General features: G+C 40.9%; 1 protein-coding gene across 1 annotated transcript in view; it reads right to left on the reverse strand.

Moving 5' to 3' along the window:
- The window catches only part of zmp:0000000760 (collagen alpha-1(IX) chain), a 96747-nt gene that overhangs the window by 74286 nt on the left and 5637 nt on the right, over window positions 1-16824 (reverse strand). Inside the window, exons 2-5 of the mRNA XM_043681246.1 lie at window positions 9199-9319; window positions 6807-7200; window positions 2873-2950; window positions 2067-2162 (exon numbers count right to left, since the gene is read on the reverse strand). Coding sequence (XP_043537181.1) covers window positions 2067-2162; window positions 2873-2950; window positions 6807-7200; window positions 9199-9319 — 689 coding nt within the window. The remainder of the gene's footprint in view (window positions 1-2066; window positions 2163-2872; window positions 2951-6806; window positions 7201-9198; window positions 9320-16824) is intronic.

The following is a 16824-nucleotide window of genomic DNA, read 5'->3' on the forward strand; positions in this document are numbered from 1 at the left end:
TAGACAAAGTCTTTTCCCTGGGGTGGGGGAGTCCAGAACTAGAGGGCATAGGTTTAGGGTGAGAGGCGAAAGATATAAAAGGGACTTAAGGGACAACCTTTTCATGCAGAGGGTGGTACGTGTATGAAATGAGCTGCCAGAGGATGTGGTGGAGGCTGGTACAATTGCAACATTTAAGAGGCAGTTGGATGGGTATATGTATAGGAAGGGTTTGGAGGGATATGGGCCGGGTGCTGGCAGGTGAGACTAGATTGGATTGGGATATCTGGTCGGCATGGACGGGTTGGACCAAAGGGTCTGTTTCCGTGCTATACATCTCTATGATGCTATCACTCTTTGACTCTATGACCTAATAGCCCTATAAAAGTGTTGAACAGATCATTAAAGTGTCAATGCAAAAGCTTTGCACCTCTTAACTTTGAGCAAATCAACATTGATTGCAAAAATTGACTCATTATAACTACATAAACATGTCAAACAAAATCAACCAGCTGTATAAACAACCTTCCACTGACATAATGCCTTCGTGGGGTGGGGCTCCCTTATAATCCCAGCTGATGGTAATGTCTTACAAGTCAGATCCCAGAGAGAAACATAGCTTGATTGATCATAGTTTAATTTTTACTGTTGATTTTCATGCTGATTAGTCACCAAAAATATATTCACATAAGGCTTTGGATGTTCTTTCTTAGTTGGTCAAAGAGCTATGCCCTGATGACGGTGAGGTTGTGTTTATGCAACAGAATCTTGACACGCGTTCTGCCATGTATGTATTGCAGGGTTCAGCCAGAATTGTCAGACAGCAGAAGCATTGATGGATTCCATACAACAGCATAGCTTTCGCTTATATGCAGCTGCCCACATCCACGTGGGTTGGGTCCTGCAGTTAGGAGCCACATTGTCAAAGGATATGCTTGCACCCAATAGGCACCTTTTGTTGAGGTGGCTCAAAATTCAGGTGATAAAGCCGGCTATCCCAGAACCAAAGCATCGTGATGTCCATAGTCTGATGATAAGCTGTCAATGACTGCACACCAGACAGACATTTATAGGAGCAGAATCCTTTCAGACGGAGTAGATCTCAAAATTGTTATGTGATGCTCAGAAAGTGAGATCACTGAAAACCTACAATCCTTATAGAGTCCATGCTCCACCTACTCCTCACTGACAAAAAGGTAATGAAATGTGTTTTCTTGGAATACAGAGTCACAATGATCTCCATGATACAAGGCTATATTCAACCCTGATACAATGTTGGTTGGCACATTACAAAATGCTGCAAATGTTTCCTCCTCTCCAGGAGGTATCAGTCACATGAAAGTTCATGGTCAGCGTCATCGTCACAGACATCAGCAATGCTGTCCTTGCCCTGCTTTGAAGCTGCATTTGCAGAAGCTGTATGTGGAAACATCTGATAAACAGTCACTAAGATTCAGGTAGGAGAATTCCCTCTTGAACGTTCAGAGCAGGCCTCTCAATGAGAGTCTTTTTACCCTTCATTTTCCTCCCTTTCCCAGCAGTTTGCCCTTTCCATTCACCTTTGCTCATTCTCCTAGTCTTGTTGACCAAGGGGGGTGTAATCTTTTCCAATCCTGTATGGGAGCAAGTGGATGACACAAAATCCTTGAAGTTACAACAAAGTACGAAAGAATCCTCAACACCACTCCTGTAGATTTCAGTACCTTTAAACAACTCTGGAAACCACTTCTGGAATCATTGCAAGGACCAGTGGAAATCAATCAATTAGCAACTGATCTGAAAGAAATTGATGATTCCTTTAAAAAGCACTGGTGGAGAAGTGGAGGAGAAGATATTCCTCTCTGATGCTGAACACATGTTCAACTCTGAGTATTTAAGAGATTGCATTAACCAGCATGTTAAGTTTCAAATGATTGGGCTAATATCAAATTTTTATTATACACAGACTAAAGGTCACAAGCAATTGATGCAGACACCAAGGCTTCATTTACTTGGACTCAAAATGGCACCTGTCGCATTGAGCTCAACAGAGGCATATTTTGCAGCCAGACTCTAGTCTAATGCAATTATGAACTGGAACAGGTTACCTGTAAGCCTGTGTTATCGTGCTGCCAAGTTATTCCATGGGAACATTTGCAATGCTGTGGATTCCTGGTAAGACTGGATTCTGAAATTCTGTCACACTGAAACATTTTAATTTGTTATTTGTGATCTAAAATGCTAGATGGAGTAAGAATAAACAGAAAGGTTGGACTACAGTTTACACTGTAGGACAGGCATTTAACATTGTTTACTTTAGTTATGCAATGGACACAAATAAACAGGGTAAAACAAAAATATCAATATTTAAAATGTAGGAAGCAAAAGAAAATCACCACAAGTATTTTTGATAATAGTAATACACTACAAGTAACTCTATTATTCCTATATTTCTTAAATTATTACCAAATAAGTAGTTAATCCTTGGAATTGAGTTTCTAAATATTTACTACCTTCAAAAAATGAGTTGTTACTATATTCTGCTCTTGACAGAAACATAGCAATCACACTGCAATGATTAGTGAAATAGTAATCTGGGTTCTCTGTACGAGCATGAAGTACAGTCGCAATGCTAAAACAACATGCAACTTAAACTTTGTTGTTTGATATCACCTAAAGATTCCATTTTACCAATATGTTTCTCAAAACTGAATACAGCACCATTTTAACATTTATTCTCTTTTGTAGAAATGCTGTATAGTCGCAGGTTTTAAAATAAACTGTTTATTTTTAAGAAAAGAACTTATGTTTGTTTGGATTAATGATCTTTAAATATGAAGTTTATCGATTTAGTCTAATTTGTGATACTTGTGATTTGTGATTGTGTAAAAGAATGCAATTACAGCAGACTTACAAAGTCAAATAATTCACAGCATCCTTCTGAAAAGGCTTTTTCTGGATCACAGTGCAGCTCTAGTTGTTGCAGATCAAGCTGATATGAAAATAAAACTTGTATTTATATAGTGCTTTTCACAACCACAAGATATCTCAAAGCACTTTACAGCCAATGAAATGCAGTCACTGTTGTAATGCTAGAAATAAACAGTAAACTTTGCCTACTGGCCACATATTCTGCTTTTGTCACACTGATTGAAACATAAGTATACAAGTGCTATTTTTCAAACTAGTGCCACATCAGTCTGCACTGGAGTACTGCTTTGTTGCATTAGAGTGTAACTGGAGTTTAGTGAGACAGGTCAGTCCCTCTTTTTCTCTCATTGTTTAGTCCTTCTGCTCTTTAATATTCAAATCTGGTCTTCGGGAAATTGGGGCAAAAGGGGAAAGAAGAATCAGCAGGACCAGACACTGAGACACAGTGAGAAATAAAAATTGAGGCTGAGGCTTGAGGCCTACACATTTCCGAACAAGTCCAGGGAGGGGAGGTGGCCTGCAGTGGAGGAGAATCAGGGATTAGAGACAGTCAGGAAAATAGGTGGCAAAAGCCACAAGTTTATTGTTTTGTAAATAACTGCTGATTTGATGACCTATTCTAAATTGCTCATGGATTAAAGGTAAATTGTAGAAATATTTTACAGATTATAAACTAAACACCAGTAGGAAATTTAACAAATTATAAACAAGTTAAGTGATTAGAGATGCAGAGTCAGGCGATGTATTGTATCTGCAAGATGTGGGAGCTGATGGACCCCATAATGGCTCATAGTGACCATATCTGCAGCAAGTAAATATGGAAATCACTGGAAAGACTCAGCAGGTCTGGCACATCCATGGAGATTGGTTGTTCCAGAGTAGGTGAGCTGGAGTCAGAGCATCAAGGAGGTGAGGGAAGAGTTACCTGGATGCTGTAGTTCAGAAGGCAGCTGCACCCTGTGGGTTAAGTACTTCAAATTTGGCCAATGACCAGGAACTACAAATGAGACAGGAAGAGGGATTGGAATTTGGCATTAGAGGAGGCTCAGCTCTTGACCTTGTCCAGTACGTATGAGGTACTTGCTCCCCGTGTGGTGGAGGAAAAGGACTGTAGAGTCAATGAGCAAACTGTCCCCTGAACCAGGAGGCGATTCATGCAGAGAGAGAAAAAAAACTGCAGATGCCGGAATCCAAGCAGGAGGCCGGAAGGAAGTGTCAGAGGAATAGAAGGGAGGAGGGGGGACTGGAATGGGAGTTGGGGGTTGGGAATGGAGGTTATTTGAAATTGGAGAACTCAGTGTTGAGTCCTCTGGTCTGAAGGCTGCCCAGGCAGAAGATGAGGTGGTGTTCCCTCAATTTGCAGTCTGATTCGATATAACAATAGAGGGAGCCGAGGATGGTCATGTTGGAAGAGGAAATAAAATGGGCGATGACTTGGTGGTCAGGTTCGCCCCACTGGCCTGGCCGACATGCTCAGCGAAACATGCCCAGAGTTAACGTTTGGACTCACCGATGTAGAGAAGACCACATCAGGAGCACCTGATACAGTAAACTAGGTTGGTAGAGAGGGAGGTGAACCTCTGTCTTATCTGGAAGGACTGTTTGGGGCCCTGGATAGAGGTGAGGGGGAGTGGTATGCCGACAAGTTTTGCATTTTGTACGATTGCATGGGAAGGTACCTGGGGGTTCGGGGGTTGTTGGGGAGAATGGCAAGAACCAACGATTAGTGAAGTGGAAGGCAGAGAGGGGTGGAGAGGGGGAGATGTTCTTGATGGTGGGCTCCAGTCGGAGTCAGAGCAAGTGTTTAAGGATCATCCATTGCCACAGTGAATCAAATTGTAAATTGGAGGGACAATACCTCATCTTCTGCCTGGACAGCCTGCAGCCCAGAGGACGCAACATTGAGTTCTCCAATTTCAAATAACCTTCTTTCCCATCCCCTGATTCCCTTTTCAAGCCTCTCTCCTTTTCCCTTCCATACCTCCAACCGACCCTTCCTTCCAACCGGATCCATTCCTCCCAAACAGGTCATACCCTCTATCTATTTTCACCTATCCCTACCTCACCAACCTGCCCCCATCCCTGCCAAAAACTCTCCCCTACCCATCATTTATCTGCAGCTCCCCTTACACCCACCCCCAGTCCTGAGGAAGGGTTACACCCGAAATGTTGACTCCTCCACCTCCTGATGCTGCCTGTCTTGCTGTCTTCTTTCAGCATTCATGCAGACAGAGCAAGAGGAGATGTAGTGCTGGGGATTCTATAATTAACAGTACAGATAACATCCCCTTTTTTGAGCAGGAATGAGAATCCCACATGGTGTGTTGCGTGTCTGGTGGCAACGTTAGGGACATCTTGAATTGGCTTCAAAGAATATTAAAATGAGAGGGTCCAGTTGTTGTGATCTATGTTGGACAAACAACATTGGCAAGAGGCCCTGTTTGGAGAATATCAGAAATTAGGAACAAAATTAAAGAACAGGACCTCAAGAGTTATTGTCTGGATTATTACCCGGGACTCGTGCACACTGACATAATGATAAGAAAATTAAGGAAATTAACCTATGGCTAAAGGAGTGGTGAGGGTTTCATTTTGGTTAGTGGTGGTGGATATCTGGGGTTGGACGTGGGCTGTCTTGGGAGGAGGGAGTGGGGAGTCAAATCACTTACAAAGACAAGTAACACAGCAGAGTAAAGAATCAGTCAGGAATCCTACTTCAGGTACAGTAGGTAATCACAAAACTTTAAGATGTATCTTGAAAACGTAAACTGGAAGACAGAAATAATAAACAGGTAAATAAAGCATCCGTGCTGAGTAGCAGGTTACAATGTGTGGCCCAAATAAGAGTTATATATACAAATGTATGGAGTGTAAGGAATAAATTAACTGAGCAGCAGGTACAAATTATGAAATCGTAGCTTTCACTGAGATATGGCTGAAGAATGGTCAAAATTTGGAACTAAATATTACAGGTTATAAAGTTTACAGGACGGACAGAGAAAATGGCAGAGGACGAGGAGTAACTTTACTGATTAGAAACAAAATTACTCCAATCATAAGAAGGATGTAATTAAGGCAAAACATGTAGTGGAGATCATATGGGTGGAACTCAGGAACAGTAAAATTCCTCAGAATCCATTGAAATAAAGTGAAAGCAAGCAATTTTTAATCACAAAGGAGTGTCGAAGAGGAAGAACAGAAGGCTTGAGGTACACAGAGAATCCTGGAGAAACTATGCAGGTCTGGTGGTATCTGTAGAGAAACAGTTAATGCTTTGAGTCTGGTATAACTCTTCTTTAGAACTGAATGGTGTTGGAAATGTTTTTTATACTTTTGACAGATACAAAGAAGACCCAAGGGTCAGACTAGATTTTTGTGCTCAAACACAGAACCTTATAACATATCGACAATAATATTACCAACTGTGTCACAACTAACAAAGGTAAAACAAAAGGCTTAGGGTTATGGAATTTAAAGGAGAGGTGCCATTTTCCATTATGGTTTGTATATATTTTCAATACAGCAATGGTAAATGTTTTGAGGTTTTAGAGAGATGTGAATCTGAAATTGAGAAGATTTTTCTCCCTTGCAGTCACATTTTATAAAAATTTAAAATGATAGCCAAAGATAGCAATATAAATATCCATTGACTTAGAGACTACAGTATAGCAACTTTAACATACAGACAAAATTCTATTGTCACTTACTAATGAGAGATAGTTACTGGAAATAAAACTCTGATGAAACACCATGTCAAACAGAAGACAGAATCTAAACTGTGATTTCAAAGCTCAAGGATATGTGGTTACGTTCATTCTGATTAGATAAAAGAAAATTCATTCTTTCTCTTAATTTTGTTAACGTATAAACTAACAGTTAGGAGGATTCCTACAAATTTAGACTTCTGTTTAACTTACTGAAGCTGTTGAATTGTCCAGCATCCTTTTTCCAATTGAAGTGTAACTATTTCCATTAATTTCATGTTGGTCATTGAGCAGAAGTTCACTGGCTTGCGTACAGTTGATTAGCAATTTGGCCTTTCTTTTATTTACACTTAGTGCTAATTTGTGCCAGGATCCATCAAAAAGTGTAGGCACATTGTTGAATGTTTGGGAGATGACGTTATTATCTGAAGTTCTATAGAAAAGGTCCAAAGATTTTGAGTTCCCAAAGAAACGAATGCCGACTTGCTCCCTTCCATTTATGTCACTGACTTCCCATAAATTCCAAATGCTTTGTGTGGTTTCTCCCAACATCCTGAATGTAGCGATAATGGAATACTCAGAGGGAATTCCATCTGGACACACATATCTAAAATAAACATTGGGAACAATGTCACTTCAGAATCTGCCACTGTTTAATAAAATTGCAAAATCATACTTAAATTAATATATTCATTTCAGACCTTAAACAAAAACTAAATGCGATTCTAAGATAATTCAAAATTGAGAGCTAACAAATGGTTTTTAAACTAGCAGATTTTAAGAAATTCATTGGTCTATGGACTAGTGATCAGTTTTCAACAGAAAAGACCTTTCCACTTGCCAAAGACTTATGTGAATGGTTTGCAGGTTACTGAACAGTTTGGAGCTAAGAATATAATCCATCATGAAATACACTTAGAATTAATTAAGTTGCTTTTATTATTAAAACCTGTATCCTCAAGTTTAAAAGAGTCACAAGCGAGTTGACCAGATGGAAGTTGAAAGGATATTTCCCATTGTGAAAGAGCCTAGAACTAAGGGTCATTGTTTAAAAATAAGGGATCACCAATTTAAGATGGATGAGGCAGCACATTTTGTCTCTCAGAGGGTTGAGAGTTTTTGGAATTCTCTTCCTCAAAAGACCATGGATGCAGGATCTTTAAATATCTTTTAAGGCAGAGGTGGATAGATTTTTGATCACCAAAAGAATGAAAGATTATCAGAGATCTACAGGAATGTAGAGTTGAGGTTAAAGTCAGTTCAACCATTGAATGGCAGAGTGGGCTGAAGGGGTCGAGTGATCTACTCTTGTAATTTGTTCATATGTTCATATCAAGATCACATTATTATCAATCATACCTCATTTAGATGCTCCCAGGCACTGAAAGAACCTGGATGGCACCAATATTTGACTTGAAAGTCAGAGCAATTATCTGGCAGCTGCAACCCCTCTGACAACTCCTCTGTGCCTCAGCTTGGCCTGCATTCCCCAAAATCTCTAGGTACTGGCTATGAGCCACAACTCTCTGCACTCTCCATCCATGAAGGACAGGTGACTGCAAGTTAATGCTTGTGAAATAGTGGAAATGTCAGGAACCGGAAAAACCCATGAAAAATCCCAGGCCAAGTTAGAATCTCAGTCATTCTGGGCTGGCCTGCAGTTCCTGGTGGGCAGTGTTCACAGGTTCATGAGTAAAGGCAACTATGCTAAGCGTGTGGACACCAGAGCACCAGTCTAACCGGCTGTAGTGTTCAAGTATCTGACAGCTAAAATCTTCAAGCTGGCTAGCAACACAGCTTGCGACATCAAAAAAATCCACGCCATCACCAGACACCTGCAGCTGGCAAAGTGCAATGATGAGCTGCAGGGAGGGGTGACATCAGCGTGCTGCCTCATATCCAGGTCATGTTGCTGCCCAAGAAAACTGCCACTGGGAGCGTAATTAAGAAGTGAGAAGCCACAAGATGCATTCTGTGTGGATGCTTGTTGATGGTCATGTGCATATCCCTGCACATAAAGCAAGCTGGCAGAAGAATGCAAGTCATAAGTGTTCCTGAGCTCCAAAACGAAATCCTGAAGGGTGATGAGTTGTGAGAGTTGGTCTGAAAGCAGGCATGATGTGGTAAGGCTGGTAGTTTGTTGTTGTTAATTTGTTGTGACCAATGGTAGACGATGCTGTGAAAACAGAGTTGGATGAAGATCCGCAGAAGCAAGCAGCATGCTGCCAGGTTACCACACTGACTTTCTTGTCAGGAATTGGTAGCATCTAATTCTGAAGGAAACAAGAGGAGAATTCAGATCTGCATAGAACTGGATCAGGTTTAGTTAACAATGGGATGCAGTTGCATGGAATGAGGTCGTCATTGCTCATCAGCAAAATTTTGAACTTGCTGTTTTAAGCCTTAAAGGGATAATTGGAAATTTCTTCTCAACATCCAGAATGATTTTTCCATTTTCACTGCATTTTCTCAACATTGTTGCCATTGACAATGCTGCTTAAGGGTGAGGAAAATTCCACCCAAAGGAGTAGCAACTTCATTGCAAACAACCTCTGCAAATAAAAAGCCATAACGAAGAATATGTCTATAGCATGAAATATCATACCCAGTTTCTTTTCTCAGATATAATGAAGGAGTAAGCCGGAATGCTGAATTATATGGCTGTGATCCTTCTACTTCTACAGCTCCTGAAGAAAGTACTTGGAATTCCTTGAGAAAGTCAATTCCTGAGTATCAAACAAAAATGACATGTGATAAACCTAAAGTCTGAATCTCTTTCATGTTTACGATTAGAGTTGCCCATTCTTCATCAAATATCCTTATTTACTACATATTAATATTTGATCTCATGAGTTCAGATAAGGAAGTTTTATTCACAAAGTGGGGTCACTCATTCTCCATTCTTAAAGTACAGGAATCCATATTGTCAGCAGCAAATACAATAGACTACATTGAAAAAGGTGTAAGTAAATTATTGCTTTATCAGAAAAATGTGTTTAGGCCCTGGACAGTAAAGAGAGGGAAAGTAAAAGGACAAGTGTTATACTTCTGCAATTACATAGAAACGTAGGTATTTGGGGAGGAAGGGTGAAGAGGTTTTTGGAGTGAAGGAGTGGACTAGGGTGTTGTGGAGAGAACAGTTCCTCTGGAATGCAAATAGGAAGGAAAGGGGAAGGTGTGTTTGATTGTGGTGTCCTCCTGGGGCTATATGAAATTTCAGTGGATGCTCCTTTGAATGTAGAAGCTAATGGAATGGGGGGCGAGAACAAAGGGAACCTTATCATTGTTCTGAGGAGGAGGAGAAAGGTGGAGGGAGCAAGTGCAGGAAATAAGTCAGACACAACCAAGAGTTCTATCAATTGAGGGGAAGAATCCTTGGTTGAGGAAAACTGAGGACAGGAGTGTCACCCCTGTGGAAAGTGGCAACGTTGGACCAGATGGGACATTAATGGAGATCTCACGGTAAGCAGGGTGTGAGGAAATGTAGCAAACCTTACTTTGGGTGTCAGTGGGTTTGTAGTGGATATTAGCGGACAAACTATTCCCAGAAATGGAAGCACTGAAGCCAAGGCAGAAAAAAGTCGGAGAGAAACAGGTGAGGTCGAGAGAAGGATGGAAACCAGAAGCAAAATTGTTTAATTATTCAAATTCCAGAAGAGAGTAGGATGCTTAGAGCCATAGAGTCATAGAGATGTACAACACTGAAACATACCCTTCGGTCAAATACGTCCATGCCGACCAGATATCCCAACACAATCTAGTCCCATTTGCCAGCACTTGGCCCATATCCCTCTAAACCCTTCCTATTCATATACCCATCCAGATGCCTTTTAAATGTTGTAATTGTACCAGCCTTCACCACTTCCTCCGGCAGCTCATTCCATACACGCACCTCTGTCAGCATAAAAAAGTTGCTCCTTAAGTCCCTTTTGAATCTTTCCCCTCTCACCCTAAACCTCTGCCCTCTAGTTCTGGACTCCCCCACCCCAAGAAAAAGACTTTGTCTATTTACCCTAATCATGCGCCTCATGATTTTATAAATCTCTATAAGGTCACCCTTAAGCCTTCAAAGCTCCAGGGAAAACAACCCCAGCCTATTCAGCCTCTCCTTATAGCTCAAATCTTGCAACCCTGGCAACATCCTTGTAAATCTTTTCTGAATCCTTTCAAGTTCCACAACATCCTTCTGATAGGAAGGAGATCAGAATTACATACAATATTCCAAAAGTGGATAAACCAATGTCCTGTACGGCTGCAACATGACCTCCCAATTCCGATACTCAATGCTCTGACAAATAAAGGAAAGCATACCAAACACTTTCTTCACTATTCTATCTACCTGCGACTCCACTTTCAAGAAAGCATGAAGCTGCACTCCAAGGTCTCTTTGTTCAGCAACACTCCCCAGGACCTTACCATTAAGTATATAGGTTCAGCTCTGATTTGCCTTTCCAAAATGCAGCACCTCATAGTTATCTAAATTAAACTCCATCTGCCACTCCTCAGCCCATTGGCCGATCTCATCCCATTATATTCTGAGGTAACCTTCTTAACTCTCCACTATACCTCCAATTTTGGTGTAATCTGCAAACTTACTAACTATACCTCCTACGTTCACATCGAAATCATTTGCATAAATGACAAAAAGCAGTGGATTCAGCACCAATCCTTGTGGCACTCCACTGGTCACAGGCCTTCAGTCTGAAAAGCAACCCTCCACTACTACCTCCTGTCTTCTACCTTCGAGCCAGTTCTATATCTAATTAGCTAGTTCTCCCTGTATTCCATGAGATCCAACCTTACTAACCAGTCTACCATGAGGAACTTTGCTGAACACTTTACTGAAGTCCATACAGATCACGGCCACCACCCTGCCCTCATCAATCCTCTTTGCTACTTCTTCAAAAACTCAATCAAGTTCATGAGACATGGTTTCCCATGCACAAAGCCATGTTGACTATCCTTCATCAGTTCTTGCCTTTCCAAATTCCTTCCAACGACTTTCCCACCAGAAATGTCAGGCTCACCAGTCCATAGTTTTTTGGCTTTTCCTTACCACCTTTCTTAAATAGTGGCACCATGTTAGCTAACCTCCCGTCTTCTGACACCTCATCCGTGACTATTGATGAAACAAATATCTCAGCAAGGAACCCAGCAATCACTGGTCAGCTTCCCACAGAGTTCCTGGGTACACCTAATCAGGTCCTGGGAATTTATCCACCTTTATGGGTTTTAAGCCATCCTGCACCTCTTCCCCTGTCATGTGGACATTTTTCAAGATGTCACCATCTATTTCCTTACACTCTATATCTTCCATGTCCTTCTCCACGTAAACTCTGATGCAAAATACTCATTTAGTATCTCCCTCATCTGCTGCAATTTCACAGATAGGCTGCCTTGCCGATCATCATGGGGCTCTATTCTCTTCCTAATTACCCTTTTGTCCTAATTGTATTTATAGAATCCCTTTGGATTCTCCTTAACCTTATTTGCCAAAGCTATCCTATGTCTCCTTTTTGCCCTCCTGATTTTCCTCTTAAGTATATTCCTACTGCCTTTATACTCTAAGGATTCACTTGATCTCTGCAGACTATACCTGACATATGATTTCTTCTTTAAACTTACCAAAACCTCAATTTCTACAGTCATCCAATATTCCCTACACTTCCCAGCCTTGCCCTTCACCCTAACAGGAATATACTGTCTCTGGATTCTCGTTATCTCGTTTTTGAAGGCTTCCCTTTCCCTGTGAACATCGGCCCTCGATTAACTTTTGAAAGTTCTTGCCTATTACTATCAAAATTGGCTTTCCTCCAAATTTAGAATCTCAACTTTTAGATCCGGTCTATCTTCTTCCATCACTATTTTAAAACTAATAGAATTATGGTTGCTGGCCCCAAAGTGCTCCCCCACTGACACCTCAGTCACCTGCCCTGCCTTATTTCCCAAGAGTAGGTCAAGTTTTTCACCTTCTCTAGTAGGTACATTCATATCCTGTTTGTTAAGTTAAACTCCACTCCCATAACTATTGCATTATCTTACAGATAACTGATCTTACAAATTTGTTTCTCAAGTTCCCAATGACTAATGGGGACTCTATAATATAGTTCCGGTAAGATGATCTTCCCTTTCTTATTTCTCAGTTCCATCCAAATATCTTCCCTGGATGTATTCCTTAAATGATGGTGTCATCAAAGTAACAGAGAAAAAGATGGTGGAGGGGTCTGAGTGGGTCTGGAAAAGGAAAGAATCCTCACAAAGCAACAGGCATAATAACACTGTACTCATCTTTGATCTTTTCTTTGGTTCTTTATGGATTTGAAATAAACCCATTCCTCTCATTATAGTTGTGCTATGTAGCTGTAGCTCTGGAAGGCTATAATCCAGTTTCAATAATATCTTTGACAAACATTTTGACTTTCTTCAAGCTAGGAGGAGAATATTCCTCAACCATTTTTTCTAGCAGCTTGTAACCCTTTATGTGAAAAGGCTACCCCCTCAGGTCTTTTTTAAACCATACCCCTCTCACCTATGTTTAAAACCTATGCCCTCTAGTTTTGGACTCCCCCAACCTAGGAAAAAGACCTAGGTTAATTTTATAAAATTCTATAAGGTCACGGCTCACCCCCACCCCCAGCCTCTGATGCTCCAGGGAAAATAGCCCCTGTGTATTCAGGCTCTCTTTATAGCTCAAACCCTCCAACCCTGGCATCATCCTCAAATCTTTTCTGAACCCTTTCAAGTTTCACAAATCTGTCCTTCCTACTCTAGTTATCTGCCCATCACTGAGGTGAAATTGACTGGCCTCTAATTATTTGGCCTATCATTCACACCCTTTTTGAGTGGCGGTACAACCACCAAATGTCCAGCAGTTGCCTGTATCTAATGAGGATTGGGAAATGAATCCTCAAGAGATTTGCAATTTCCCCCGGGTTTCCTTTAACAGGCTGGAATACAATTCATCTCTCCCTAGTGATTTAAGCACCTTTAAGCAGGTCAGTCTCTTTGCTACTTCCTTTTTATTTTGCTTAATTTATCTAACATTTCACACTTCTCTTTAAATATAATATCTGCATCATCTGCTCCTTTGTGAAGGCAGAGATAAAATATTCATCACGAACACTGCCTATATGTTCTACATCCTTGCACCAGTTACCAAATAAATGTCTGATAGGCTCTACTAGTCTATTTCCTGAGGTGGGGGAGTCCAGAACTAGAGGGCTTAGGTTTAGGGTGAGAGGGGAAAGACATAGAAGGGACCTAAGGGGAATTTTTTTCACGCAGAGGGTGATACATGTATGGAATGAGCTTCCAGAGGAAGTGGTGGAGGCCAGTACAATTGGAACATTTAAAAGATATTTGGGTGGGTATATGAATAGGAAGGGTTTGGAGGGATATGGGCCAGGTGCTGGCAGGTGGGACTAGATTGGGTTGGGATATCTGGTCGGCATGGATGGGTAGGACCGAAGGGTCTGTTTCCATGCTGTACATCTCTATGACTTTATGACTAATTATCCTGTTGCTCTTAATATATAGTTAAAACATTTTGGATTTTTTTTAATTTTACAGCCAACATATTCTGCATACACTCTTTGCTTTTCTAATTTCCTTCTGGAGTTTCTATACTCTAAGCTTCCTAAAATGTTACTTTTGAGATCGTCATAATCTTTATTTATCCGAAATATCTTATTCTACATTTTGGGGTGGGGGGAGAAGGTGGTGTACTAGTAATCACTACTAATCAAGAATCCCGGACATTTTGCTCTTGGGAAATGGGTTCAAATCCCACCATGAACGATGATAAAATTTGATTCAATAAAAATCCAGAATATAAAGCTAATTTAATGGTAACCATGTTGAATGACATTAAAAGCCATCCGGTTCACTAATGACTTTTGGTGAAGAATATCTGTCATCCTTACAAGGTTTGCCCTACACGTGACTATAACCCTACAGCAAAGTGGTTGACTGGCACTTAGGGAGGGCAATAAATGCTAGGCTGGTCAGCAATGCCCATGTCCCATGATGAATAAACAAAAATGCTCTGGACCACTGGGGGCTTGAGATTTGACAGTAAGATTCTTTTTCTTTGTGGAGCCATGTTTACACTGTATCCATGTAATCTCACCTTTGAAAGCCTCCCACTGATTTGCCACAGAATTGTTTTTCATATTGCTGTATCTGGTCTACTTTTACCAGATTGCCTGTGATGATGCTGCTCCTTTAAGAAGGTTATACTGTCCTTGGCTTTTTTCTCAGAGGTCATAAAATCAGCGATTCTGAAAAGTCTAGGTTTGAAGGGTTTTAGAGCCAGTTTGATTATAGCTAACAGATACTGCCTCAGGAGAAAGACTTTTAACTTTAAAAGAAAACACTTGTAAAAGAAATGCAAGTTGCCAGTTCTTCCAGCTCAGCTTTCTCTGGTTTGGTTTAGTTTGGTTTTAGCAGTCTGGCTGTTCACTGAAAGCAGTCAGTCAGTTTGAGGCTGCTGGTCCAAGAAACATGGAAGGTGTACCATGCTGAATCCCTCTGCCATCTCTCTCTCTCTCTCTCTCACCTGTAAACCCTGTGTTTGATTTTACCTCTTTTGCCATGGAGTGGATATGGGGATTGTTGCAGGAATTTGAAACAGCATCATTAAGTTGGGATAACCTGTTGGGTTTTCGGATAGGTTAAGTTGTACTGTATTATGTTCTCTTTTGTTTGTGTTTCATTCAGTAATATTGTGAATAAATTCTGTTTTGTTTAAAACTAAGTGGTTGGTCAGTTGCATCACTCCTGGAGTATCCATTCTTCACCTGCTTAAAACAACGAGCAAAGTTAGGATCCAGGCTATTTTATTTTAAATGTTTTGAGGTGCTCTAGCCTGGACCATAACATGTAAAATGTTCCTTCCTCCAATTTAGATCTAAATCTAACAATATTGTGATCACTATTTTGAAAATGGTCATCCAGTGCTACTTCATTTCCTAAAACTAAATCTAGAATTGCACCTCCCTTCATTCATTCACAGGATAAGGGCATCACTGGCCAAACCAGCATTTATTGCCCATCCCTAATTGTCCAGAGGGCTGTTATGTGTCAACCACATTGCTATGGATCAAGAGCCAGACCAGGTGAAGATGGCAGTTTCCTTCCCTAAACAACAATAGTAAACCAGATGAGTTTACCCAACAATCGACAATGGTTTCGTGGTCAATGTTTGACCCTTAATTCCAGATTTTTAAAAAATTGAAATCGAATGTCATCATCCGCTGTGGTGGGATTTAAACCTGAGTTTCTGGATTAGCAGGTGATTCCTGGTTAAGGGCTCTGGCCTGAAACGTCGATTCTCCCGCTCCTCGGATGCTGCCTGACCTGCTGTGCTTTTCCAGCAGCACACTCTCGTTTCTGGATTAACAGTCCAGTTATAAAATCACTAGGTCATCAACTTCCTGGGCTCAATGGGTTTGCTATGTGCTGATGATAAAAAAAGTTCTCTCAAATGCAGTTCAATTCTTTTGTATCCTCTGCCCCTTTCACACGGTTTGTGTAGTATTTGGTAGTAAAATTTCCTATTTTTGCTCCCAGAAATTTGCATACTCGTATGCTCCTCTAACTCTCCCCAACTATTTAGGGTCTATAGTACATACCTGTAGCAATGTGGCTATACTTTTTTGTTCCTGAGCCAAAACCATATAGTTTCATTTGATGCTCCATTTAGCATATCATTCCTCCTCCTTTCAGTAATTAATTCTTCAAACAATAATGCTGCACCTTTTTAATTCCCTTTTCAATCTTACCTGAAGACTTATATCCAGGGATGTTGAACTGCCATTCATGCCACTTTAAGCCAAGATTAAATTGCAGCAATGTCAATCTGTGCCCTCGGTTAATTGGTTTTATTTGCCATACTTCTTGTATTTACAAGGTAAAACCAAGGACTGCAGATGCTGGAAACCAGAGTCTAGATTAGAGTTGTTGTGGTTCTGTTCGCCGAGCTGGAAGTTTTTGTTGCAAACGTTTCGTCCCCTGGCTAGGCGACATCATCAGTGCTTGGGAGCCTCCTGCAAAGCGCTTCTTTGATGTTTCCTCCGGTGTTTATAGTGGTCTGTCCCTGCCACTTCCGGTTGTCAGTTTCAGCTGTCCGCTGTAGTGGTTGATATATTGGGTCCAGGTCGATGTGTTTGTTGATGGAGTTTGTGGATAAATGCCATGCCTCTAGGAATTCCCTGGCTGTTCTCTGTCTAGC

Source organism: Chiloscyllium plagiosum, chromosome 3, assembly GCF_004010195.1.
Source record: "Chiloscyllium plagiosum isolate BGI_BamShark_2017 chromosome 3, ASM401019v2, whole genome shotgun sequence".
NCBI lineage: Eukaryota > Metazoa > Chordata > Chondrichthyes > Orectolobiformes > Hemiscylliidae > Chiloscyllium > Chiloscyllium plagiosum.